The sequence below is a fragment of the Micrasema longulum genome, unplaced genomic scaffold, assembly GCF_059751315.1.
Source record: "Micrasema longulum isolate JH-2025_06_02 unplaced genomic scaffold, ASM5975131v1 h1tg000278l, whole genome shotgun sequence".
In the NCBI taxonomy this organism is placed as follows: domain Eukaryota; kingdom Metazoa; phylum Arthropoda; class Insecta; order Trichoptera; family Brachycentridae; genus Micrasema; species Micrasema longulum.
The window spans coordinates 507,651-535,531 of NW_028277482.1; the positions used below are offsets into that span (position 1 = coordinate 507,651).

A 27,881-nucleotide genomic window follows, 5' to 3' on the forward strand; every position below is an offset into this window, starting at 1 on the left:
GAACAACCCGCTAAGCCAGGTCAGCAGGTGGGATAGAAGGAATATGGAAGGAGGTAATGAAAAATACACCCAGAAAATATACATAAAATATACCCAGACCAATTGAGAAAAAAATCTTTCTTGAATTTTTTCTTGCATCTGGCAGGAATCGAACCCGCGACGTCAGTTTCGCAGTTGGCCGTCTAACCAACTACGCCACGGCGCCTGTCTATATTATCTTTTATTCGTCAAGCCATTCCTTCCTTTGATTCCGGTGGTCCTTGTTTTGAATCTCAATGTACCTACTCCTCCCTGACGGCGAGTCAGGAAAGCAACGCGTGACAACACAACAATAAAACACAACAACGAAAACCGTACCGCGAGCTTGACAGTGATTTCGAATCACCAACATACAAGAAAACGTTCAAAGTGACCAGTGCGATAACGGTGTTTTTCTGGACCAGTGCCAAAGGGAGGAAATCGTAAGTCCTTACTCCTTTCATTCATTCCAGGATTGACACTCAAAACCATAATTAGTTTACCTAAAATCAAACGTTCCCTGTTTTCTTCGAACACGCGTATCGCGAGAGGGCATGCCTTGTTTACCGTCCCGAGGTTGAAGGTATCGAGCATCCAACAATATAAATATATATAAAAATAAATATGAATGTAAAACGAACTCCCTCCCGATCACCATCAAACTTTGACAGATTGTCAAAAACAATGCTGCCAACGTGATTTTTTTAAATACCGATTGGAGCGGCGCGGGCATTTTAAATTAGAAATTCCCGTTTATTTTTGATAATTTGGTATTTCTTGATCTTCCCATCAATGAAATTTTTTTTTTTAATTAAGGTAATTACTTCTATTACAAATAAAAGATAATCAAAGCCAATGTTAAATTTAATATGGACACATTAATTTGTACATTGAAATATTCATATTTTGCCACTTTAGAACTTATAATTATTATCTCATTGGTTTCATTCTGATTTATGCCAAAACCATGTCTCCAGTAAAAATGGGCCCCATTGCAGCGTTTCCTATCTGTCTATTCCTTTGGGACTTGGTACGAGTGCTGGGACCTGGTTTTCCTCCATTCTTGACGATTAAACTGTCTACTTCTTGATCTAGCCTCTTATCTCTGAAATAAAATAAAAAACATTTCACAAGGCGAGATTCAATAATAAGAATATTCAGTGTTTTTTTTTTATTCGTAATTAGACTACCAAACAAAACCAAATTTAAAATATTTATATCGTGGGCATACAAGAGAAATTGACCAAGTGATAAAATCAATACTGTTCGGGAGAACTATTTTAGTGTTTTTCTAAAGTTTAATTGGTTCTCAAAGAACAGATTTTTCAAGTAGGTGGTTGGTAATTTAACATTATATGTACGGTACTTTTAACTTCAATGTAAAGGATAAACGTATTTAAAAAAACATTAAAAAAATTATTTAAAAACTTAGTCCATTTTACCTGTAAAATTTTACATAAAATTTTGCAGATAATCATTTTTGTTTCGTTCATTGAGGGGGGTAGTATTTTATTTTATAACTATAAATTTTGTTTTTGAGATTTTTTATTTCAATAATCCATTTTTTTAATATTTATGATGGTTAAATAAACACAGAAATACAAAATAAATGAAAAAGAACAAATAATTAAGATGTGTTACGTAATAATCTAAAGAATAAATTTTATTAATAAACTTTTTATTTAAAAAAAAGTATCTTTCAAATACAAAACGTTAACTCTTCACTGGCGACATCACCTATAAGTAAAATTAACTAACTGTTACTTAATCAATTTTTTGGATCTTAAATTTACAAATGAAAGTGACTAAATGTGTTGGTCAGTTTTACTTGTCAAAAATCTGTGAGCTTCTATCAAATGGTCACATATTTTACAAATAAAATTTTTTTTGGAGTGTCGGATCGACTAATTATTGTGTATGTATGTTTTTTGAATAAAATAGTAATTTTAAAAAAATAACGTGGTACGAATTAATCGCGTTATAGGAGGGTTAACTGTATACCATTGAAAAATCCCTCACGATTACTCAAAATATTTCAATTAAATTACCCACCCCCTAGTAAATTAGCTCTACACATCCCTGTTAGTACCAATACTTTTTATTTCTATATATTTATGTTTAGTTTATAATTACGCCTGCAGATGGAAAGATCTGTGCTTTCCGAAATATACGTATTACATATTTTTTGAAACTGAAGTCCCGAGCCGAAAATTGCACACTACTAATACTACTACCATCACGCCGTTTCCCCGTAGGGATAGGCAGAGAGAATGGACCGCCACACATATTTATACATCTTGTCATACATGCCCTTCAGTTCTGTCTGCTTTTGAGATGACTTGACTTAAGATTTTGGTTTATCTGATCATGCCACGTCTTCCTTGGTCGTCGTCGTCTCACGTTACCGTTCATTTTCGCTATATATACTTGTTTTACCATTGTTCCGTCGTCCATTCGTTCTACGTGACCAACCCATCTCAGAGACCCTTTCTTAATCTCATCAATTATACTTGACTCAGATTTACACTCTCGCCGATTTCATCTTTCGTAACCCTGTCATACATTGATTTCCCACACATTTGATCGCACTTCAACCGCGCTCACTCGGCTTTCATCCTTCTTCTGCTAGTTCCATGTTTCACTTCTATACATAAGTGTTGGGACTAAAACTCCGTTGTGCACTGCCAGTTTAGCTTCGATTGACATATTTTTTATTTTTCACACTAATTACTGTAAATGAAATAAAAGCATTCAAGGATAACGAGATGAACCACTATGTTTTCCTATTGGAAAAAGGATCCTAGCAACATAATATTCTATTTTTCATATTTATATGCATAGCAGTTGCAGTTTTTTTTTTTATTAGATGCAGAAGAGATTTTTTGTTTGTTTATTTATAAATTGCAAGAAGAATAATTACAAATTGATTGATATTTAGCAATAATTTTTAAAGCATTAACTTTGTCTTCAAACATTTTATTAAACGTTTGTAAATATTTGTATATAACCACTTACCGATTTTTCTATGCCTACCGGTTTCGAGACGTACCCGATTCTTCGTCAGACACTAATAAACTAACATGCAAATCCCGCTGTACATCTTAACCATAGTAGTAATCGCACAAAAACATAAAACGTGCTTACAGGACACATGCTAACAGTAGCTAACACTATTCAAGTAAATGTTAACTACGAACAGCATGTTTTTTATTAGAACGTTAATTTGATATTTTCTCAAAGCAAAAAGCATTAAAATGATTACTTCTATACGAAAACCGATAAAATGTTCCTTGCGATTTTAAGTTTTTTAAGCAATGACATAGTATCTATAGATTCATACGCAAAAACACAAGTGTAGATGTGACACACACGGGTGTTATGCTTAAAAACAATTGACAGGCTGTGTTTTTACTTAAGATTATTTATATATTTTTATATAAACACTAGAAAGTATAAAATCTCAAAACATGGCCTTTGCAAATAGCTGCCTTTTTGCTTATAGTAGCAGTACGTTTTTTATTCTATTTGTGATGTGTAGTAGTATTTGTATGTTAGTTTGCTGTATATAATGTGTCAATGATCGTTAATGTTTTCAATTAAGCAAGGAGATTCATATTTGGAGATGACACTGTACTAGTCATTTCTAGTAAAAACCCTTTAGAATCTCAAGGTGTACTACAAAATGATATTGATAAATTTTCGAAGTGGGCGAAATGTAAATTAAAAAATAGAAATAAAACAGTCCTGACGAAGAGACGGGCACGTCTCGAAATCGATAGACATAAAAAAAATCGGTAAATGGTTACATACAATTGTTTACTAACATTTAATGGTTAATATTTGTGTAAGTTATTGCATTTTTATTTTATTAAATTAATTTATTTCTAACAAAAAATATATACAGCAATTCAGTTACCTACTTGCGAAAAAAGGCTCAGCACTAATACGGTTAAATATCTAAATTATTTTTCTCTAAGAACTTTAGTTTTTCATACCTTAAACTGTTTTAGTACCTAGGGTTAGCTGACGCCCTTCCGCCCGCAACCTCTCTGAACTGATTTCACAAAATCCATAATTAAAAAATGAAATGAATGATGAATAAAATTTTATTCAAGGCATCCATTGTAAAATAATTCAGTTTTAATATATTTATAGTAAATATTAAAGTAATCACTTTTCACACTATAATATTCACCATTCTTGTATATTTGCGCATCCACATTTCTTCTCTCTTCAATCTCTTCAATCTGTTGACTTTTGTGAAGCAAAATGCCAAAACCTATTTTATTTTAACAGTTCATACTTAATATGAAATCTAAACATAAAAATAAAATAATGGAAAATAAGTCGTTAAAAACCAAGTTGTTTAATTATTTTTTATGAATTATCACTAAGTTACTGCTTCAAATATATATTTTTTTAAATTTATAACTGAATTAAATTAAAAATCAGATAAAGACTAGCTTTAGGATACATAATTTGAACGTAGTTATACAGAAAGCAGCCAGCCATAAAAAAGTGAAACTGAAATAATAGCACCTTTGTGAAAAGAGTAAAGAGTAAATAAACAAATCTTCACAACAGTTGGAATTTTTTTGACTTTAACAAATGATAAACAATGAATATACTCGTTTCTTTTTATATTACAAACAAGAATTTAATAATTTATTTTACCAGTTTTAATATTTTTTTTAATTCGTTAAGATTTTTCTAGTGCTATAAGTGTTTTTTTGCAAATTGAGAAATGCCGTTTTTGTGATGGACACCATTATCAAAGGGTGATTAAAACAATTTTTTGTACAAAAGCGGTCTTGCTCTTTTTAGCAGGACATAGAATTAACCTTACTGCACCCGATAACAACAATATCTTATTTTTTCAAAATTGTGCACTGGCTGCTTTCTGCATAACTACGTTCATTTATGCCAAGCTTGTCAATCCAATATAAAGATTTCAGATCTGTGTAAAAAAACACTTGCACCTTTTTGACAATAGATGTCGCTAGTTTTTTTCCATACTGACACGCCTGGGAATATAATATTCAAACCAAGCATGATTTTAGTAAGAATTTCATCGATAACTATTTAACAGTTAGCTGAATCTATCTCTATACAAATATTATTTTGTAACTAAGCATGTACAGAATCGAAAATCTCCATACTTAAATAATATGGAAATCATCTGCACATAGGTAGAATGGTGAATATTACACAATGCGTGACGACAGATCATAAGCTTTCTAATTACCTTGACTTCAATATTCTCAACAACGTCATATCTGTTGACAAAATATTAAATAAGCATTTTTTTTTAATATATTATGTTTGTACTCACGATATGTAAATCCGAAAGCAGTAGAATGAGGCGACGATCAAACAGAAAAATCCAATTGCTGTTATCAAAAAACCAATTACAAGAATACCATAAAAAGTGGCTTTTGCTTGTCCGGATATAACATCTAAAAAATAAAATTAAATTAGTGTTAAAATTGGGGTTCAAACTGTCAGTAGGGTCGCAGTGAGTCACATCTTGTGATTCTATAAATTGCGAACACCCAGTTGCATTCCATCCGCAACACTACTGACTAGTCCAACTCGTTAGCGTCTGTGGTTCTTAGCTAACTGGGCAATGGGATCACACTCATAACGGCATGATCAAAGCAGATAACAAGAGGATGAAAGGAGAGTTTATTTATGGTGCCTCCAAACCAGAACCAACCAAATTAAGGAAAGGTAACCCCGATAGAAATCCTTTTTTTTATTTTATTTTATTTCAAAAATTATTTGTGAAAACATTTTTTTGAAAATACAATATTTTTTTCAAAATCCATTTCACATTTTTTTCTATTGTGAACAATATGTTTTGCACCTTTTTTTATCTTTTCGCGACATTTTCTCAAATAACATACACCGGCTTGACTCTCCAAAAAACTTGTGCGGCAATCACGGCTACAAGAAAATGTGTAAAAATATAGGCTGATAAGCTTACAAAAGCGATTGTAAAAAAATCAGTAAGACCGTAAATTTTTATTTCTTATGAAGGGTCGCCTTTATCTTTTATATTTTCTTTCAATATGGGACTTTATATAATAAAGATGAAATGATGTCAACCCTTTTTTAGTGGGGGTGCAAAACTGCTCTTTCACTGGTAATAAATAGGCTGCTACAGATGCGGAATAGTGTCAAATATCAAAATTGAACCGAATTCAAGTTTTTGTTAATTTTGTTCAAATCATTTACCTCATACTCTTTTAATGTCGTTTGTAGGTCGTTAATGTGTTTAATTTTCTATTAGGTAACACTAATGTCTAAGCTCAGCAGCTCATCACAATGGCCACACTTGTCGGTAATAGCGAAATATCACGAACTACGAATACCGATAAAAATATTTGATATGGATTTAGGAAAATACAATGTATTTTCGAAATCAATGAGTATTGGGGAGAAATGTTTTCATACATAACTTTGAAAATAAAATAGCCATAAAATATGTTTCCACAAAAACGCGACAATTGTGACGTGAAAATTCGTGACGGTGTTTTTTTTTTATTTAAAAGGTCACAAACAAGGTTCAAAATTAAAGCGAATCATGTTACAATCCTACTACACAAAGATCTGAAGTTTATGAAATTAAAAAAAATAAATTTAATGGTTCGTGAAAAAAATAGATACATTTTAATACTATCCATATTGAATCTAGAAAAAACTGTCATAAAATAGATGGTTATTAATTACTTATATTATATATGTAAATAAAATCAATATATTGCTGCTCTTACTATAATGTGTCAATAATTTTGAAGATGATTTTTAAATTGACCTAAATTTACTGTCTTATATTTCACTTAAAGATTCTTCTCATCGTTTCTTTGAATCCCTTAAAATAAATATGTGTATATTTATGTTTTTCCTTTTTTTTTTTTAATGTCATTACTATTTTATTTTATTTTTACATCTGAGCATGTTTTTCACTCTTCATTTCAATTCTTAATTTTTAATTACTCTTACAAATGTTCTTCTTTTTTAATATTATTTCCATTTGTAAATACTCACTACAAACTTTTAAATATCTTTTTTTCACTTAAATTTTAATTTTTAAACAACTTTCATTTATGTTTTTCTTTTTCCTTCTCTTTTTTATACTTTAATAATTAACCTTACATATAATTGCTTTATAATATGGAAACTTCACTGGTCCATTAGAATTAAATCTAATTGTGTAAAATATTAAACTTTGTAACTGTACTGTATGTTCCCTGAATAAAAAAAAATAAAAACATTAAAAAATAAAAAAATAAATGCCGAACGACTAATTGAAATTGAACGTGTTAAATACTTGGAACTAACAATAGACAGACTATAAACATGGACAATTCACATCAATAATTTAATTAGTAAAGTGGTGACATTATTGAGCCGTTTTTAAATTAAAAACCTTCTTTCAAAAAACTAAAATATATTATATGCTACTACTATGGGGAACACTAAATCGAACTGACAACTACAAAGACAGCAAAATAAAATACTACAGTTAGTGTCTGGCCTGCCCTCTCTAACAGCAACTAAAGAACTCTTTAAACAAACTAAGCAATTAAGTATAACTGAACTCTTTCAACTAGAATTTCTAAAATTAATACTCATAAATTAGCCACTTATGTAAGTGTAGACGAAGAACTAAAACTTTGTAGTAAACATAGACACAATACGAGAATATCAGAACAATAGCATATCCAATATTCTAAAACGAGACAAGGACAGTCTATACTAATAAACCAGGGACTGAAATTATACAATAAACTACCAGACAAAACTAAACAAAAGACTCAGACAACCTGTACATTAGATATTAAAAATATTATCATTGGCAATGGAATATGATTTTTAAAAAGAAAAAATATTTTGTTAAATGAATTAAATCTGTAAGGGTTTATAAATAAATAAATTCATTTACCAAAAGTGTTATATTTTTCTTCTAGTAGAGCTGTCAGATTCTTTTTCGGATTGCACTGTGCTATAGTTTCATTATAATCGTGATACCTGAAAAAACAAATAAGAGATTATTTATTGACACAAACTCTTTTTGGAATCCCGTTGTTTCATGTCAGGTAACTTAATTAAACAATATTTTTGTATTATTTCTGAAATGTTCAGGGTTTAACATCCGTCTCCGGGCGTATAAAGAAAAGTCAGACTGGTTACCTATCCTTCACGTAGCAAAAATAATCTAAATACGTTGCCATCAAAGTATAACTACAGTGACCTATGCCTTGTTAAAATGAAATGATGACAAAAATGTAACATTTTTTTCTTATCTCTGCTTTAAAACAGGCTGTACCTAGTGAGTAGTTAGGCAGACTACACAATGTGAAATCGGCCAAAGACAAAAAAATCTTACATGTCGCATAAACATCTCTTTCCTCCAACATTCGTGTTGTTTCTGCAAATTTGTCTATGGTCCATGCATTGCTCTTCAAACCAGCACTCTTCTCCGTATTGTACTTCTGTGTAAAGAAGAAATAAAATAAAAACAGCAAACAAATGAAATTATTTGTATTATCAGTTTTCTCACGTTTGATTAAAAAGTCCAAGAAAAAAAAAACTGCAATATGGCGAGAGGTATATTAACTTTTAATTCTCTTTATCTAAGCTTCGCGTGCTAATAAGTTTAATTTATTTATTTATTATCATTATATTACATACACAAAATTATAATTTATACAAGGTTGCTTTGACTGCCTAACTAGGGTTATTTACCCCGTTCTAAGACAGTCAAAAAAATATAAAAAACAGTAATCAATATATAGAAACAGTTATAAAGATACAGGACAAAATGAAAAACAAAGTAAAAAATGGAGCAAAAATATGGTAATATGGTAGTTCATTTAAATAAATAATAATAAATATGGTAGTTCATTTGAATAAATCCCTAGCATGTAGTGACTAAATAAATTGTTATATTTTACAAAGTGATTCGTGAATATTGAGTTTAATTTGACTGAAAATTTAAGTAGACCTACTTATTTTAACAAAATAGGTAAGTACTTGCAATAGACGAGTTTTATTTTAACTTGAAAACTCACATACAATTGGTCCAGTAGTTATTCAGCACATCGATGACGCAAATGAAAATTGCCTTTTATATATTTATTTATTTATAAATTTATTGCAAAAAATAATATACATATTTAATAACAGGGAATCTATATAAAACCAATTAATGTAAAATGAAAAGTGTGTTCTCTGTTTATGATAGTCTCCATCTAACATGACACAGCCTGTTCTAAGATGGAGATTTTATCTTTAGAGCGTAAGTAGTCCTATACTAATAAAACAATAACATAAAAAAGAAAAACTAAAACTACTTAATTATAAATGCCTAGCTAATCAAATGTAAGAAATTAAAAATCATTATTATAACAATATAAAGTATATATATGTGCCAAGAATACATGTTACTTAAACATAAATAAAATAGTATAATATATAATAAAACAAATACAAAGCAATGAAATACATAAAAATATAAATAATATGTGTACCAATTATATAAAGTACTACGTTTATTGATTTACATATATTTTTCAAAAAAAAATCTCGCTACACTACTTATATGTGCAGTTATTTTTATTTTTAAAATTTGTTTTACATTTTGAGTCTTTTATATTTGGCAATAAATCATTAAATATTTTTGGAGCAATTACATTGTATTGCTTTTTACCAAAGGCGGTTGATACAAATGGGACAATACAGTTAATTTGTGTTGCTGAACGAGTGTTTATATTCTGTTGGGTTCTTTTGACCTCACTTAATTTATCATAAAATTTGAGTAGTAGGCACCATACAAACAATTGTCTTACATCCAATATCTTTAACTCAGCGAATAGATCTTCCGTTGAATACCTCAAGAGTTTTTTGAGAATGATCTTCATGATCCATTTTTGTGCTATTTTTAGTGGTTCAAGGATTGAACGAGAGCAACCTCCCCAAGCTAAATTGCAATATGATAGTTTGCTTTGGCAAAAAGCAAAGTAAATTTGTCTCATAAGTTGACCATTCAAAATATTTATATGTATACAGATTTAAGAACACAAACCTGGAAAACAAAAGGCGCCATTTTGGATGTGTCTCGGTTTGCATACGCATGCATTTTCAACGCAAAGGAATTGTTCTAGACACTCTTCATCATTGTGACATAACCTCCCTGTAATAAAAATACACAATTTTAAACACTTCGATACTTTATGAGTGCCTTATGCATTGGTTTTATATATTTGGCTAAGGTTTCGCTGGGACGCTCCGTGATACTTATTGAAGTAAAAAAAGACAATTTTATAACAAGCCTTATTCATAAACTTGGTATAAAGTTAGTTAGTAAGATGGGAATATCACCCTTATTAAAGTGATAGAATAAGAATGGTATTCCTATCCTTATTTTACCACGTGTCTCAGTGGCGAGCCGTGATTTATTTTTTACGTAGGTAATCGAGAAAAAACGTCCATTCATTTGTACCTAAATACAAGTAAGTAAAATAATTTAAAATGACTATTTTTTCTGTGGCTCTGTGAAAATCAACTCAAACAACAATACTTATTAATACTTTGACAAAAGTTTATTAACAAATACCACAGTGACATTCATCAGTAACTTTCAATTCTGAGCAATGGCCGGTTCCTTTTAAAATTAATATTGCCAAAAAGGGCCCCTGCAGACGCCACATGTCCTATGTGATACATAATATGTCAACGTTATCCTGTCAAAGAAAAATAGTCCTTAGGAAATAATGTTCGAAAAACAAGTTTTCAAATAAAGAATCTTTAAATAATATGTTCAATCTGCAAGCTTCTTTTAGTACTAAAAAAGGTGACTTGGGTTAGGGACGTAAAATATAGTGTACTTTTTTGTATGGAGTAATAAGCTCAGGTAATCGGCTAGTTTCATCGTTCACTGAGAACGGGCTGGGCGCTGGGCGCACTTAATAAATATTTTTTTGTGGGAAGATATAAACGTTGATGTTGATTTATAATAAATAGCAATTAATTTATTTTCCCATAAACATTATTATCATTATTATCAAAAGTCAAATATAATGGTAAGTTGTGCATAATCGCTTACTTTGACGATTCGCTCCTGCGTATGCCTAGGCGTAACTTCATACCAGGTTTATCAGAAAGGTGAATTTTTAACTTATACCCACCGGAGGTGGATCTGATGACACCCAGCAGTATTAAAAATTATCAAATATATAAAAATAAAAAATTTATACGTTATTTTTCCTAACAAAGTCATGAGAAATCGTTCACAAAACTTTACCATACGTTTTTATATTAATTAAAATAATATTGAAAAATAAACAAAAATGTCTAAAAGGCGTCTTTTAAAACTGGATCAACTTTAAAATTACCCCCACGTACATATTTTTTTGAGCCAGTGTGCTTCAAGAGTTAAAAATGCACAAAACCTTTTTCTTACACCACAATAGGTCAAGAGGTCCGATTGCAGTGGCGAATTTCACAGAACACCCAGGCTTGAGAAATATCAAATTTAATTTTAGTGTTCTCGCCGGGAATCGAACCGGGAGGCTTTCGCGGGCGATTCAAGCAAATTAGCCATTTCACCGAGTAGTAGCAATCGAGTGGTAAACACTCGTCCAGAGTTCTGGTTCTTTTGCCCACACAGAACTCTATTCATTCTATAAACATCTTTGTAAAATTATAGCTCATCTGTTATATTACGATTTTTTTATATTGAAGCCTAAATAATTTTAGATGGAAGCCCTTTGATTTAAGTATGCTTTCTTCTGAATCATAATTCTTTTGTTTCAGAATTAGTTACTATGTAAGATGACCCTTTACTGATTATCTTTCATAAGTTTGTTTACCTGAGAGTAGTTAGTTAGTGATTCAAAAAATCTTCTCCGCTGTTCCATTTGACACACAAAACTGTTATGTTATGATTTGACGAATGATATGTTTTTTTCAATAATTTTCAGCAATCCGTGGGTTTATTTTAAGCATATATAAAGCACATTTAAATAAATCGTCCCGTCAAATCAGCACACGTTCAATTTTTTTTATAATCCATTGCCAAAAAACATCTATGCTCAAAACTCATTTATGCATCGAAGTTGCCCCAAGTTTAACATACTTTTTCCCATTTAAATTTATTTCAACAGAGAAGGAAAACATTCCTGAGAAGGGAATATGGAAGTCTAGGCATTTACAGGGCTTATGACCTGTCATTGGCTGGTTTGAGTGGCCACTTTACACACTGTAACATTCACCATTCTGACCATGTTTCAACATCCACATTTCCTCAACTCTTCCATCTGTTGATTTTTGTGAAGTAAAGGAGCTGAAACCTTTATTATGTGGGTGAGATTCATCCGGCTGAACCAAATCACCTACTAGGCAACCCCTGACAACCATTTTATTTACACATTTTTGATACGATATTGTCATGACTTTAAAAAAATTTAAATACCTACCTTAAAATGAGAGATAATCTCTGTTGTAATATTTTAATATGAACAGATCCCCGGGGAGTTGAATCCAGTCTTTGTCAACAAAAATTTGGACAACCTCAAAATATTGTAGATAAATCCACGTGGTCCATGAAAAAGTTTATAAATTGAAAAAATAACATTTTCAGGCGTTGCCTAGTATGTAGGCAAATTAATTCAATTAGATGAATCTCACCCGCATAAATAAAGGTTTCAGCTCTTTAACTTCACAAACATCAACAGATGAAAGAATTTAAGGAATATAGATCTTCAAATATGGGCAGAATGGTTAATGTTATACAGTGTGTAAAGTGGCCACTTAAACCAGCCAATGACAGGTCATAAGCCCTGTAAATGCCTAGACTTCCATATTCCCTTATCAACAATGTTTTCCCTCTCTGTTGAAATAAATTTAAATATGAATAACTCCCTAGGGAGGAAATCCAGCCAGTCTGCAAGCATTTGGACATACTCAAACATCGTAGAAATATATCATAATTAGAAAGGAGGAACTAGAATACCAATAGTATTTGGCTCTGTAGCTGCAAGACGTGCCGGGATATTTATTTATTGAATAGCGCCTTTGAGGTGAATTTCACAAACATGGGGCTATATAAATTATTCTACTATAATAACACGCATCATGTTAAAAGTTGCTCCAGCAATTCCTAGGCGGGTTGCGAGCTCTTTGTGCACGCTTCCATCCTCAGTTATGTGAACTCCCAAGTATTTAAAGCTGTCAACTGTCTCGATCCTCAAGAGTGCTGGCTGACGATAGGGTCTCCTGGGGTACTATTCTGAACCACTCTCGTGGCACGAGAAAACAGTTTTTCTCGTGTATTTTGTATGTAAATACACGAGATAATACGGCCGCAATAGCGTTTGAAATACCAGCCCTGGAGGCGTCTGGTGATGTCCACATGCTGCACTTAGAAGTGGATGTGAAAAAGAAGAAGAAATACATTTATGTTAGGTTATATGATATTTATCGCTTATTTTTACAATTTACTTTCTCTCCTTACTTTATCTTCTCATTATCAAACTTTTTTCAGGGCTTTTCTTTTATTTTATTGTATTATATTTTTTATTTTCTTTTTAGCGTTTAACATTTTATACTATTATATTTATATATTTGAAAAACTTTTACAATGGTTCTCCTCTTTAAATTTATATGAAATAAAACGTTAAAGAAGCTTTCTCACTGCGAGAAATTTTGTTTATTTACTTTTCATTATAGTGAACTATACTATACTAAGTTACCAAATTTTTTTGGAGATTTGCCAAAATCCATTTAATATCAAAATTCTGCGTTACGGCTATTATTTTTTTTAATCTATGTTTAGACTCATTGCGCTTCTATAAATTTGCCTAAATTGATGCTATTTTTAAATTTAAATTTCTATTTTATTTCAGTGTTTGTTACTTTGCGGACGGAAAAAACTTCGGTGACAACTGTCATCAAGCGGGGGTGATACGGTTGGCTTGGCTGCGGATGCCTTCTGAGAGCCTTAACCACGCTTGCTTACTTTACACACTCAGATATAATATATAGAGATGACACTCTATACAAATCCGAGCTAAAAACCCGTCCCCAAAGGAAAGGGAATGACCAGCGGAGGAAGCAAGCATTGTCACGTTATATCACGTCGACTCTGACGAGTAAAACACGTAGTACAGTAAAAAGCACGGACTGTTTACTTCAGTATACTGTAAGTTCTATTGAGTATGTCGCTCCCTTCCACATACACTTCACTTTTGTTTGTCGTTTCACTACACGCGCGACTAACTGAGCAGGATAGAGACAAAGATAATTCACGAATTGGTAACATATTGATAAGACGTTTTTTCGACATTAAAATAGCTATTTTAAATAAGTATTGATTAAGATCAGAACATTACTTACCGGCGAAAGGTTATACCATCGCTTTTACAGATCGATTTGTGCAGTATCTTAGCGTACATATAGGCATTTTAGTAATTGCGAGGAGACAAAAGTTCAAAAGTAGCCGGGGACTGCTCGCAACAGACTGAAGTCCGTTCTATCAAACATATGCCAATTGGTTGCAGGTTGAGGGACCATATTTCGAACGCTCATGCTTACTCTAGTTATACTCGAATACCTCAATGACTTTATAGACCTTTTTGCGTTCAGAATTGAGTTATTGTAATACATTTTTGTACCCATTTACACACCGTGTTTATAATTTATTGAAATATTCACATTTTAATATTCTGTTGATATGCAGAATAAATATTCACTTTTTTTCTGATATTTTCATAACATATTTTACAAACATGATAACGTTAATTTCGTTCGGTTGACTAATCTGAAATCTTTTACAACACTTTTTATCAACATATCGTTAATCTTTCAATATGGATTTCGTTTTTGTAAACAATGATTTTATAAACAAATCGTAAAGCGTGCTTCTAGAAACACGCCCTGTGAAATAAAGGATAATAATTTATCGGCGACCAATGTTAAAAGCTGTCAGATTTGGGATAAAAATAATTGTAAGTAAAAAGTATTTAACTATGGTAAAACAGGAACAAAATGTTTTTTTTAACTTACCGATCTGTGCAAGAACCGATACGAAGTATAGGAATGTTACAAGTGTAATCCTTAAAAGTTGTTTGTTCATCTTGAAACTGTACAGATTAATATATATATAGTTTTACAATTAACAGATGTTATCAAACAATCAATTTAGTTTCAAGTTGTAACATCACTGACACTGCATTTGTGCAAACTAAAATAGACTCGAGTATAACTCTGATCAAAGTTCCAAAATAGTGCCGGGGAAACTTTGTAGACAGGTAATGGCAAAAATAGATTTTATTTTAGATTGATTTTCCGTCCACAGATGGCAGAGATGTTACAGTTTTCTTTAAATATTATCATGAATTCATTTCTTCATATTTATTTTTCTTATGATCCGTTTGTAGATCTTCCGAGCTGGGCCGCGATTATAAAGGTTATCTGCATCGGTACATACCGATGCGGTTTACTTAATTTCTGAACAATCTCTATCTACCTCGGTATATTTTACCGACTTGTCATCTGGACATCATATGATCGAATCCAACCAATCAATGACCCCGAATATTTAGTCCGCGTTCTTTACTTCGTTAAAATTTAAAATAGTGGTCATATATATTTTAAACAGACTTCTGTGATAAAAAGTGGCCACTTAGCGGTTTTTAACTCCAAAAAATCCCAATTCAATCAAAAAATGCTCGCTTACATGATTTTTATATGACTTTTGACAATTAGCAAGACGGTATTTTTAACGATCGTCTGTATTTATCTACCGAGCGATTACAAAGCCGGCTCCTACGTATATACTCGATACGTACTCGGGAAGATAGTAAAACTGATATAACAAATATAACAACAAAATTTATTTTTTAAAGTGGTAACATTTTTACACCTAGATGCTCTTATATGTTAAAAAGGCAGAATCTAGCCACACCATCTGTGCAACTAACGTTCGTTTTCAAAACTGACAGTTATGTTAGAATTTAATTCGACTTCAATATTTGTTTATTAGGTCATATAATAACTTAAATATTTTAATTTGTTGTCTTTGTAGTCTGTTGATGTCAGTTTGATTTCCTGTTCCCCATGGTAGTACATATAATATTTTTTAGTTTTTACATAGGCTTCATACATTAGAATTTTTCCGTTTTTGGAACAAAATTTTTGATTTTTAAAAAAATACTATAATGTCGCCACTTTGCTAATTAAATTATTGATATGAATTTTCCATGTCAATTGTCTATCTATTGTTAGTCCTAAATATTTAACATGTTCAATTTCAGCTAGTCGCCCATCATTTATTTGAGCATCTATTTTATGTCATTTTTTACTAGATTCAAAATGGATAATATTGCATTTTTTTTCATTAAGTGTAAGTTAGTTTGTGTTTGTCCATTTAGTCAACATAGTTAGGTCTTCGATTATGTCATTGTTTGTACGTCTATCCAATGTCGTCGGCAAACATAATTTTTTTTTTCTTAAAATTTTGGATAACTTTTAACGGGAAAAAAAATTCACTTCGAGAAGTCGGTGAAATAAAAGCGTTTATATTTGAGAAAATGTAAATATAAATAACAGACTACAGTAAATTGCATAAAAATCACATTTATTATAAAGTAACATCATTTAATTTTTTTTTATTCTTAATTTTATTGAATGCCCTCTTCAGTGATAAAAACACAAGTACTAAAATCACTAAAATCTCCATAAACCGAAATACATAATACTGGCTTAAGCAAATGGATAATATTTATGAGATCTCCATTCTGGAACATCAATTAGTCGATGGTCCTTGTTAAATTGTTCGATTTTATCAATGTCTTCGTGAGAAAGGTGGAAATCAAATATGGCGATGTTCTCTTGCAGACGAGCGGGGTTGCCAGACTTAGGAATCGGAATAACACCTCTTTCAACCTGCAGAAAAATAAAAATAAGGAAAAAGATATTTCAATAGACCAGTTTAATGGAAGAAAAGTGGAAGTCTAATCATTTCTGAAGTTTATAATCTGTCATCAGCTAGTTTTAAATGATCGCTCAACAAACTTACATCCACTATTTTATAATAACGTTTTTGAAGCCTATATTTACGAATCTTGGAAAATAGTTAATGATTTTTTTTATTTTTATTAAAAGAAATATTTCCATTCTTATAATTTTACCAAAATATTTAATTTTGAGGGCCATTTTCAACGAGTTTTAAATGACTCACTCTTAGAAAATGGGTATCAAGTTGGGGTACAGTGGGATTCGAACCAGGGACCTTTGGTCCGTGAGTCCAAGACACTGGCCACAGGACCAAAACCCGATCGATTTAATTCAATAAGGAGTTCAATCAAGATTGAGAAAGAATTGTCCATTATTTTTTCGACTCCTTGATGATTTTCCGAATGCTTGAGTTTACTGTTTACCATATTGATGTGCCAAATACATGTTTTTTTGAACATTTTTGTGTTTCTGATTGATAATATATTTGTAGTGAATATACTCATGTGTTAAACAGAGGACTTTTAGTCCCATAGAGTTGGGACTTATGTCTCAAATAATGTATAATAAATTACATGAATTTAAAAATTAATAAATAAATTATTTATAACTTTAAATCTTTATATCTGATAATCTGATTAATGAGGATCTTCAGCCCTACGGGAAATGGGATACAGAAAATGTTTTCTTACGCGCGATAAAAATTAGAGCATTAAATTGTAGGACGAAAGTTTATTGCAAATGTACGAAAAAAATATATATATTTCAATTAAAACGCACTACTTTGATCGACGTCATTGGTTTATATGAACCAACCAATGATATGAGAGAGGAAGAACTAACAGAGAACAACCTCTGTCGTCACACGCGGAGTTATTTCAGAAATACAAAACGTTAAAAAATCATTGCGCTGATAATACGATATATTTGAAAAATGGTCTTAGTTTAATAGTCTACTAACAAATAAAAAAAATAAAAAAGACAGTGATCTTCCTCATTGTAACTGTCACAGAATGGATTTGCTAACTCGTGGAAAGACAATAATTACGCATTGTACATTTTTTGTATTTTGGTAAAAAAAAAAAAATTATAATTTAAGACATTTACGGGTCATAAGCCTTGTAAGTGACTAGACATTTATACTCTCTACTTAAGTATGTTCTCCATTTCTGTTGAAACATCTCTCATTTATTTCATTTATTTATTCCATGCGACTAAACTACTTTCATATGCTAGTATTAGCAGTTCTAATGGTGTAATAGCTAAGACGCTTGCCCCACTTGCAGGTATTTTAGGTTCAATACCCTTTAGTTCACAAAATCCAATTATTTTTCTCAATCCTGGGTGTCCGTCATAGTAATTAAGCGTTGTGAAGCAAAAAACGCATATTAAAATTCTTCCTATTTTTATATGGTTACTCATATAGCTGATCATTTGAAACAAAGTGATAAAAATAATATTTGAACAGCCGGAAACATGTACACTTTTTGCCTGACCAGATTTCAGTTTTTGATTAATCTAGTCAGACGTTTAAGCGGATATGCGGCTAAGAGCAGTTTGATGAATATGTATTTGAATACAGCTTTTCTATCACTCTTTTGCAAATGCCTTCTTGAATACTGTTTGACTGCTTATGCTTAATTAAATCGACAAATTGAGGTTTTGTAGTCCCTTTTTCCGCACCCCAAAACTGAACCGATTTTTTTTTAAGAAAGACTCAGAAAAAAATCTGTGACTGCTCGTTTTGCTTTTTCCTAAAAACCCATATTTGTATACTGTAGGTCCGAAAACGACAATGAGGAATTCCAGCCCAACCCGAAATTAAATTTTAAAAATGTTTTCGTGTACACGTGAATATTTAAAAATTTTGGAGTCGTATGAAATATCTCAAAAACGCACGCAAAAATAAATAAAAAATGTTAAAAACAGTATTCATTTTAAAATCGTAAATAATGACGTCACTCCTTACATCTACGTGTAGTATTTCCGGTTTCCGCTTTAAAGCCCTTGCAACGTTTTGACCATAGAAAAAAAGAGTATAATTTGTATAATTTGACATTTCAACCAGAGATAATGTCAACTTTATAGATTTTTCTAAATCGAAACGTTCGTAAAAGCAACCATAACATAGAAATGAGCAAATTACGATCAACTAAATGAAGTAATCAAAGCAATAATCCATAGATTCTTGTCAGGTCAGTGAAAGTAAGAACGCCAACCGTTTCATGACGTCACTACTGAAAAGTGACACACTGATTACAGTCATTTGGCACGGTATTTGATAAATGTAACTTTTAAAAAATCATATCTTTGTAAATAACGCACAAAAAAAAAAATTTTTTTTGCTTAGTTAAATAGTACGCTCATAGAAAAAAAAATAGATAACAGTGAAATTCCTCATTCATTTATCGATTTTCCCATAAGTTTTGGGATATTTTCAACATAATTGACCATTCCGTTTTCCATCTTTCTGTCATTCTTTTTTAACTTAGAAGCGTCGAGACTAAACTAGCTGAAGTCTTGCCCAACTTTACTTACCAAATATCTCAGCACAACTTGAGCGGGACTCTTGTGGTACTTATTTGCTATGGCTGTCAAGGTGGGATCATCAGCACTCGGTGGGGGACTTTTGTCGTTCTTCTTCGCTTCAGGAAGAGACCCCAAAGGAGCATAACCGATTACCACTATTCCATTGTCCTTGGCATATTGCACCAGCTTTGTCTGAATGAGGTTTGCATTTACCTGAAGAGAAAACAAATGGTGTCAATAATCAAAAATAAACTTTAACTGGCCTACAATAGATAAAAGGTTAACGAAAATAACCAAAGAGAAGATTTTAAAACAGAATATTTATTTGCCATAGAGAATAAATACGTAGTAATTATACTTTGTATTCTTCACTATACTTTTGAGGAACAAATTCTGTGGTCTTATTTCTTTTCTCCCTCTCTATCATCACCGAATGGAGTTTATCGCTTGAATAGTAACTTGTGACCCTTTTATAAGTCCTATCGGATATACAGATATTGTGGCTTCCAAAAATAATTTCAAGACTTTTATAAAGTTTTGTAATCATTTAGGCGAATCGATCATGTCCAATCAATTTACTCCCAGTCAGTGAAGAATTCACTTCTCTCTTTTTTTCAATCCAATGAAGTACGTTTTATTATGTATATCTTGATATCTTCTTTCAGCACAAAAACGCCAAGACTACCAGCGGTCAGCTTTTCTCATTCGGCAAGGAGTAATGTTTTCTCGTGCGTGGGCCGCTAAAGAAACTTAAGTTCTCTAATGGCAAGCTGTCCTACTTTTGAAGAATGTTGTCTACATACAAAAAAAAATACCGCATATTCTATTCCAGGCACTAGGTATAAGATAGGTCTTCATTACTCCCAGTCTTGAGCCAAGTTGTGGGCATCGTATAATGATGGCTCCGTTAGTTTCTTTATTTGTTTGGTCCATCTTGTAGGAAACAGTCCTCTTGGTCACGTTCCTTCAACTGTCTATTACATACTACCAATTTTTCTGGACTCGTTACTACATACGCAAAATATTTCAATGAGATTTATTTATTTTATCTACAAACTCTTCTTAACGTCCCTCATTACGACAGTATTAACAATAAACTAATCAAGACTGTGTCTCAGGCATATCTGTCTCTTGGATTGAGGCTCTTGCTTCAACAATGATTGCTTACTTTACAAGTCATCAATTAGGTTTTTAATCCAGGGCGTCCACATTTGACAGCTTTACAGAAATTCATGTCTGGGACTACGGAACACAGACGTGATGCAGGACAATGAACAGAAGTTGGTAGTGATATGAGAATGCCTGTCCGCAAAACAAAGTGAAAAACCACCAGGCTACCCATAGACCAAAGCACAACGCTACTAACTTCAATTTCAACTTGTAAGACTATTAATAATTGTGGAATCAGGTATTTTTAAACGTTTTCACCCATATTTAGGTACGTATTACTTAACTAAACTTAACTTCTTTCTCTTGGCGAACATATTTTTAAAATAATTTAATACTTTACTATACGCCAGTAGTTATGCCCTCAATACTATACCTTGTTGCCGCTCCCTTAACCTCATATAAATCATGTTTTTTGCTTACTTCAATTTCCAACGCTGCTGGTTTGACTTGCGCAACCTTCAGAAGTCGTTCAATCTGTTTCTCGTTAAAGTTGGAGATGCCAATGGACTTGGCAAGCCCCAAATGATGAGCCTCTTCCATTCCTTTCCACGTGTCCAAATAATCAGTATCTCCAAACGTGAAGTTTTTCTGTAAAATGTTTATTATATTATTCAAAGAAAAAAAAACTTTTTAGTTTCGAAATTCCAAGATCACTAATTAGACATATTTGTTACTTACGAAATCTTCAACTGGCCAATGGATCAGATATAAATCAACATAGTCCACTCCTAGTTTTTTCAGGGACTCTTTTAGGGCAGGGACCACTAAATCTTGACGATGGTGATCATTCCCTAACTGAAAAAATAATAGTAACATTATTATAAAATATCGCAATTATTTTTTAGTTATGAACGTAACTATCGTTGCATCAAATTGAAAAATAATAATATCCCGGAGTAACATAAAATATCTAACAAAAATACATTCATTGTTGATGAACCAACTAGCTAAAAAGGACATGTTTAAATAGAGAAATAACTCGTACCACGAATACCGATAAAAATACGTAAACAACAACAACAACAACAACAACAAACCATCACGCCGTTTCCCCGTAAGGGTAGGCAGAGAGGATAGAACGCCACAACACTCTATCTTTGCATACAGATCTCGCTTCCTCTACATTCATACATCTTCTCATGCACGCGCGCCGATTATTCCGACTTTTGACATGTCCATATTTAAGTATTTGTTGGATTTGATCATGCCATGTCTTTCTCGGTCTCCCTCTATTTCTGCATCCATCAACATTCGCATTGTAAATATTCTTATCCGTTCTCTCGCTGTCCATTCGTTCTACATGTCCAAACCAGCGCAGAGCTCCTTTCTTGATTTTGTCGATAATGCTTGTCTCAGCCTTATACGTAAATGAAATGAGAAAAGTTAATTGTATTTTACATGTCATGTCAAAAGTAGAAATAATTGTCGTGCGTGTATGAAAAATGAGGAAAAAAATGAGGAAGCTATGTATGCAAAGACAGGGTAAAATGACGTTCTATCTTCTCTGCCTACTCCTACGGTAAAATGGCAGGACGGTTTTGTTTGTTTTTTATTATTCGCTGTGGGCTGTGGGGAATATATTTATATTTTTTAAATTTATTTATTAATTTTAAAAACTCGTTAAGATTATATAAAAAATATTATAAGATCTAGTCATAATATGTCTAGTCTGATAAGTGTATCTTGATATTAGGTAGGTACCATAAGGATGGGTCGAGGAAAGAATGGGAAAGAAAGGTCAAACCGTGTGCTTTTTCAGGTTGCTTTTAAATTTGTCTCCAGTGTAATTTTTCAAGTGGTAAGGTAAGTCATTGTAGTGTTTAAGTCCATTGTATGGTAATTTTGACTGTCCAACGTTTTCCTTTGCTTTTTTCATACGGTAGTGTTGTTGTTGACTGTTAATATATTTGTGTATGTCATCATTTTTTGTTAGTGTTATATCATAGTCTTGCATGTTTCCTTCACCTTTAAAATGACAGTTAGTCCACTTCACCTGCTATGGGCTCAAATTATATGATGTAAAGGAATGGCCTCAACACGGATTGTTTCCAGTGAGGTATTCATACAGTAAAAAAATGTAATAGTGTGTGTAAATAAATAATGTCTATTACCTTTGTGGTGATAAAGAGATCTTCCCTCTTGACCTTTCCTTCGTGGATTTTGTTCTTTATAGCCTCTCCTACTTGGTCCTCTGTTTCATAATTCTCAGCAGTATCAATGTGCCTGTAACCGGCATCAATAGCTGCCTCTACAGCCCTCTGAACTTCATGAGGCTTGCTTCCGCCTTTCTGTAACAGAAAGTAGCTTACATTTAATATCATACCTATATTTTGCAAACGGAAATAATAAGAAATGTCTGTCGAATACAACCAGAATCGGTACTCTTTGCTTAAATCGACGATTGTAGATTGACAGAAGACACAACGTTGATGTTTGATGCGTATTTATTACATGGCGAAAGAGAACCATCACTTGGTTGTGTAGCGCGAGCGTAGCGGCAATGATGGGTTGAAGAGACTGCACTTACATGCTGGAACTGAGTGACTGCATTGAGCTGAGCCTTCGGACTGGCTGAGCTGAATGATGCTGAACTAAACTGGGTGTTGACTGCGCCCTGAGGTCTCTTTATAGGCCACGTTCCTTTGTTGTTCACTTCTCCATGGTAGGGATGATGTTAATGTACTGAAGGAAAATGCTCTCGTTTTTCTGTGCTATACTGTTAGAGTCGCATAAATTGTTGTATTGGATTCTATAGAAAACGATGACTTGCTTATACTACTACTATTTTTTAAAAACAGCTTTTTAAAGTGTCAAAATCAAATTATTTCCTAACTTTTTAAGAGTATGCAGTGCCAAAGAATTATGATGAATGGGCATTTGAACATCGTTTTTCTGTCATTTTCTCGCAAACGCCTTTCCGATACTGAGCAAAAGACAACTGCTCGTCGGACTAGTTTTGACAAGCTACAATAGATGTTTGGCTGTCCCGTTTTCCGCACCCCAAAACTGAACTGAACCGATTTGGCTATTCTAGTTCCCATAAGAAACAATTTATCGGAAAAGCAAAACGATAGAGACGTGCCAATTATAAATATCTAAAGTGTGTAATAAAATTATTGCTCTAGTGCCATAATCCAGGGAGAAAATACGGGAATACGTTTCAATGAAAAAAAAATATATATATATATATAAAGTGAGATCGCGTATTCTCTTAAAGCTCCTCTCGATTTTACTTATTCTAAATAATACTCGTCTTAAATATCCATTTTATTTCCCACAAAGAACTGCATTTTGCATCTGCCCGAACAAGAAAAAATAAATAATTTAATAGACGCATTTGTTCATTCGTACTAGACTTGCATGAACAAGTATCATGATGTGACGAATCTTGCTTTTTAAAAAAATATATTTGTATTTTTTCAATGCACATAATAAAACATCATTATTATTCTTACCACGCTTGTGCCAAGTCCAATGGCTGGAATGTGATGATTGTCGTTCAGAGTTAATGTTGGAACTTCCGCATCATTGTGACTGTGAGGATGCTAAAAGATATACAATAAAATACAATTAACGCGTGGATGGGAGATGATTTCACAGTCGAGCCGCACTGACAGTGGGCTTGTAAAGAAGGAATTAGGAAGTTCAGCGCAACAGGAAATTAGAAATAAAAAATGTTTTCTTACGCGCGGTAAAAATTATAACATATAGAGTACGGTGAGGTTTCTTGAAAATGTATGAAAAAAATAATAAAAATAAACTAGTTTGAACGACCCAATCCAAATTGATTTTAGAGAGCTAGTGACGTCAATTTTTTAACTCTTTTTGTATATCGTTTTATCAGCGCTGTGATTTTTAAAGTTTTGCGTTTCTAAAATAAATCCGTGTGTGACGTCAGAGGTTCTCTTCCGCCTAATATCTGTCAGTTCTGCCGATTGATCCGTTTACGGTAAGCAAACCGGATATCTTTCGTAGCTCTCTTATCATTGGTTGATTCATATGAACCAGTGACGTCATTCAAAGTAGTTCGGTTTTATTAAAATAATTTTTTTTCGTACATTTTCAAGAAACTTCAGTGTACAATTTGATGCTCCAATTTTTACCGCGCGCAAGAAAACATTTTTTTATCGAATTTCCCGTAGGGCTGAAGTTCCTCATTGAACCCGGTAGGTGGCGGTTTGGGTAGGACAACGTCTATCAGTCGGCTAGTCAATTACATTTATTTATATACAATACAGCACTCTTGCCAATTACAATGTACATAGATTATATAATTAGGTATCTACAAAAAAAATTAAATTAAAAAGCTCTATAGATTATTAAGGTCCATCTGTTTATTGACCTACGAGTGGTTTTGTCTGAGTATGCATCTTCAAGACTAGTGAAAGTCTTTTTTGCATGTTTAAAAAACAGTTTAAATTAATGTAATTTTATCTATCTTGTGTAATGAGGAAGTTCAGTGCTAAGGGAAATTGGACACAAAGTCTGCATTACGTAATGGGTTAAACAGCCCGTAAGGTAATGCAGACTACAATTTGTCAAATAAATAAATAAAAATGTTTTCTTCCGCGCGGTAAAACTTAGGGCATTAAATTGTTAGTTTCTTGAAAATGTACGAAAAAAAATATTTTAACGATTTAATAAAAACGAACTACTTTGTGCGACGCCAATAGTACATATAAACCAACCAATGATAAGAGAGGTATGAAAGATTTCCAGTATACGGTAAGTAAACGGACCAATCGGCAGAACTGACCGATAAGAAGCGAAAGAAAACTTGAGACGTCGCACGCGGATTAATTTCAGAAATACAAAACTTTAAAAAATCATAACGTTGACAATACAATACGCAAAAAATGCTAAGTTTAATAGTATGTTAACAAATAAAATAAAACACTTTAATTCCTCATTCTGTTATTGAAGATATCGTCGTACATCTTCTTTTAAAGTCGTTACTTTAAGGAAATGTAAATATATATAGATGATGTAAATGTACATAATAGTTTATATTAGTTTTAATATAAGCTAACTTAAGAAATAAATAAATAAAAAAAATCGAAAAAAAAGCGTATCTCGTTTTTCGTCGAAATTGAGTGATAAATTAATATTTTAATCAAAATTAAGTTATATTTATGGAATAAATGAGCATCATACTGTCTTAAAATATATTTTTTTAAATCGGCAAAATACGGTAAGATTTTTTAATTTTTTTAATGGCGAAAATTTTCTAAACAAATTCGTAAAAAGTCGCCTCAAAAATTAACAAATTAGAGATACGCCTTTTTGAAAGATGGACGACGATACATGCATATGAAATCGTATGAACGAATATCTACAAATCGTATTTATGTTAACCAATTGTTTTTTTGTTGATTACCTTATAAAATAAAATAAACTGGCTTTAGCTTTGTTAGTAAAGCAAACATAATGTAATATATCACAACACGGACTATCTCTTCGTTCTAGTAACGAGAGAACCCGTTCAATACCCTTTCATCGCTCTAATTTTTTTGCCTCCTCTTTCACAGTAGTTGCTGCTCGATTGTATAATCTACCCACTTATATTAGAGACGCCCCTTATTTATTTACAATTAAGTGAAGATTGAAATGTCACTATCTAAATATTTAAGTTGTTCCTTTTTCCTTCTTCTTTCCTTTCCATCCCCTCTCATCTCTTCACGGTATAGTGTCAACTTTTTATATTTTTAGTTGATCTTTGTTTTTAATTTTGTATAAAATCGTAAGATTCAATACGTCCATTTACTTGTAATTTTCTCATACTAAACGGTTTGGGTAGGTAGGAAGAAATTGCCTAAGAGCAATATGCCCGCCCTTATACAGGGTGTTCTTAAACCCTGTCACATCCGAAACCACTATGATCAGTATGAGCAAGAAAACATATTGGCACATTAAATTATTTTTTTAGAACGAATAAAATTTTAAAAAATAAAATATCAAAAAAAGCAAATAGTTACTTACTTCTGCAGGGAGAAACGAGGAGGGGGAGTCTGATACTGCGCCATGCTCCCTTCACTTCTCCTCTGCAGAAGTAAGCAACTATTTGTTTTTTAATTTTTTTAAATTTCTTGGTTGTAAATATTGTTTTAAATATGCTAATATGTCGTCTTGCCCATACTGATCATTGTGGTTTCGGATGTGACAGAGTTTAAAGAACACCCTGTATGTATATAAATTGTATATGTACAGGTGTTCTTTAAACCCTGTCACATCCGAAACCACGATGATCAGTATGGCACATTAAAATAAATTTTTAGAACGAATAAAATTTACAAAAATAAAATATTTAAAAAAACAAATGGTTGCTTACTTCTGCAGGGAAGAAACGAGGAGGGGGAAGGGAGAGTCTGATATACCATCAACCGCGTGGTGGCGCCCCCCTCGCTATTCCCCTGCAGAAGTACGCAACCATTTGTTTTTTTAAATATTTTCTTTAAAAAAAATTGTTCGTTCTAAATATTTTTTTTAATATGCTAATACTACATACTGATCATCGTGGTTTCGGATGTGACGGGGCTGGGAAAGTGTTAAATAAATAAATAATTTATATATTATTTAACAAAGGCAAGTGAATAATATTATACAGAATTACTTTTTTTATTTTTTATTAGTAACTAATATGTAAATATAAGTTATTACATCCTTACTTCTATTGAAATTGAACAGTTTTTTGACAATGGCAGTATAAATTCCTCCATTTAAACGTGTGTTTAATTCTAGGCATTAGTAATCAGTGTTATTTAAAGTTTTCAATTTAAAAATACTTACGCCCGCGGACAGCTCAATAATTAAAAACACAAAAAACGGAATTATCAGCTTAGCCATGATTTTAATTCAAAGTTGAACCACTAGACGCCAAGTCGCCTGGTGAATGATAATCTCACGCCAGGCAGCCTTATATAATGTTCAATGGTATCGAAATTGTAAGACATTGGCTTGTAAAATAAACGCTGCGTACTAAGGTACTGAATGATAGAATTCTTGTTTGTTGGCAATCAAGTTTGAAGTTTTTTCATAGACACAAGCTCATAGTTTGATTATTTAGTAGACTTTTGATTTCAAATTTGTTGGCTTTATATAGTACAAAGCATTAGCAATGTATTATGTTAGTTTGGAAGTGTTTTGAT

The 27,881-nt window shown here is 32.1% G+C and overlaps 2 protein-coding genes across 2 annotated transcripts; both read right to left on the minus strand.

The window, feature by feature from the left end:
• Nucleotides 1–869: 869 nt before the first annotated feature.
• On the minus strand, nt 870–15,556 carry LOC148282923 (uncharacterized). The gene is made up of 6 exons (XM_088224304.1): nt 15,088–15,556; nt 10,109–10,216; nt 8,411–8,516; nt 7,967–8,052; nt 5,351–5,474; nt 870–1,123 (listed from the first exon to the last, which is right to left on the minus strand). Exons 1-6 carry the CDS (start codon nt 15,155–15,157, stop codon nt 973–975), a joined length of 645 nt encoding a protein of 214 aa, XP_088080430.1. The 5' UTR covers nt 15,158–15,556; the 3' UTR covers nt 870–972.
• Nucleotides 15,557–16,581: 1,025 nt separating this feature from the next.
• Nucleotides 16,582–27,627, minus strand: LOC148282924 (aldo-keto reductase AKR2E4-like). Its single transcript, XM_088224305.1, has 7 exons — nt 27,523–27,627; nt 24,192–24,281; nt 22,848–23,024; nt 21,415–21,531; nt 21,157–21,324; nt 19,576–19,779; nt 16,582–16,968 (listed from the first exon to the last, which is right to left on the minus strand). The coding sequence occupies exons 1-7, from the start codon at nt 27,577–27,579 to the stop codon at nt 16,786–16,788; spliced, it is 996 nt and encodes a 331-aa protein (XP_088080431.1). The 5' UTR covers nt 27,580–27,627; the 3' UTR covers nt 16,582–16,785.
• Between the last annotated feature and the right edge of the window lie 254 nt (nt 27,628–27,881).

Bases quoted from the DNA above. Each gene is read 5' to 3' on its own strand.
- LOC148282923 (XM_088224304.1), bottom strand. From the start codon at position 15,157: ATGAACAAACAACTTTTAAGGATTACACTTGTAACATTCCTATACTTC. The intron at 8,517-10,108 runs GTTTGTGTTCTT...TTCTTTACACAG, and splicing joins TGGCGCCTTTTGTTTTCCAG to AAGTACAATACGGAGAAGAG. The intron at 1,124-5,350 runs GTGAGTACAAAC...ATTTTATTTCAG, and splicing joins TGCTTTCGGATTTACATATC to AGATAAGAGGCTAGATCAAG.
- LOC148282924 (XM_088224305.1), bottom strand. From the start codon at position 27,579: ATGGCTAAGCTGATAATTCCGTTTTTTGTGTTTTTAATTATTGAGCTG. The intron at 24,282-27,522 runs GTAAGTATTTTT...TATATCTTTTAG, and splicing joins TTATTGAGCTGTCCGCGGGC to CATCCTCACAGTCACAATGA. The intron at 23,025-24,191 runs GTAAGAATAATA...TTTCTGTTACAG, and splicing joins TTGGACTTGGCACAAGCGTG to AAAGGCGGAAGCAAGCCTCA.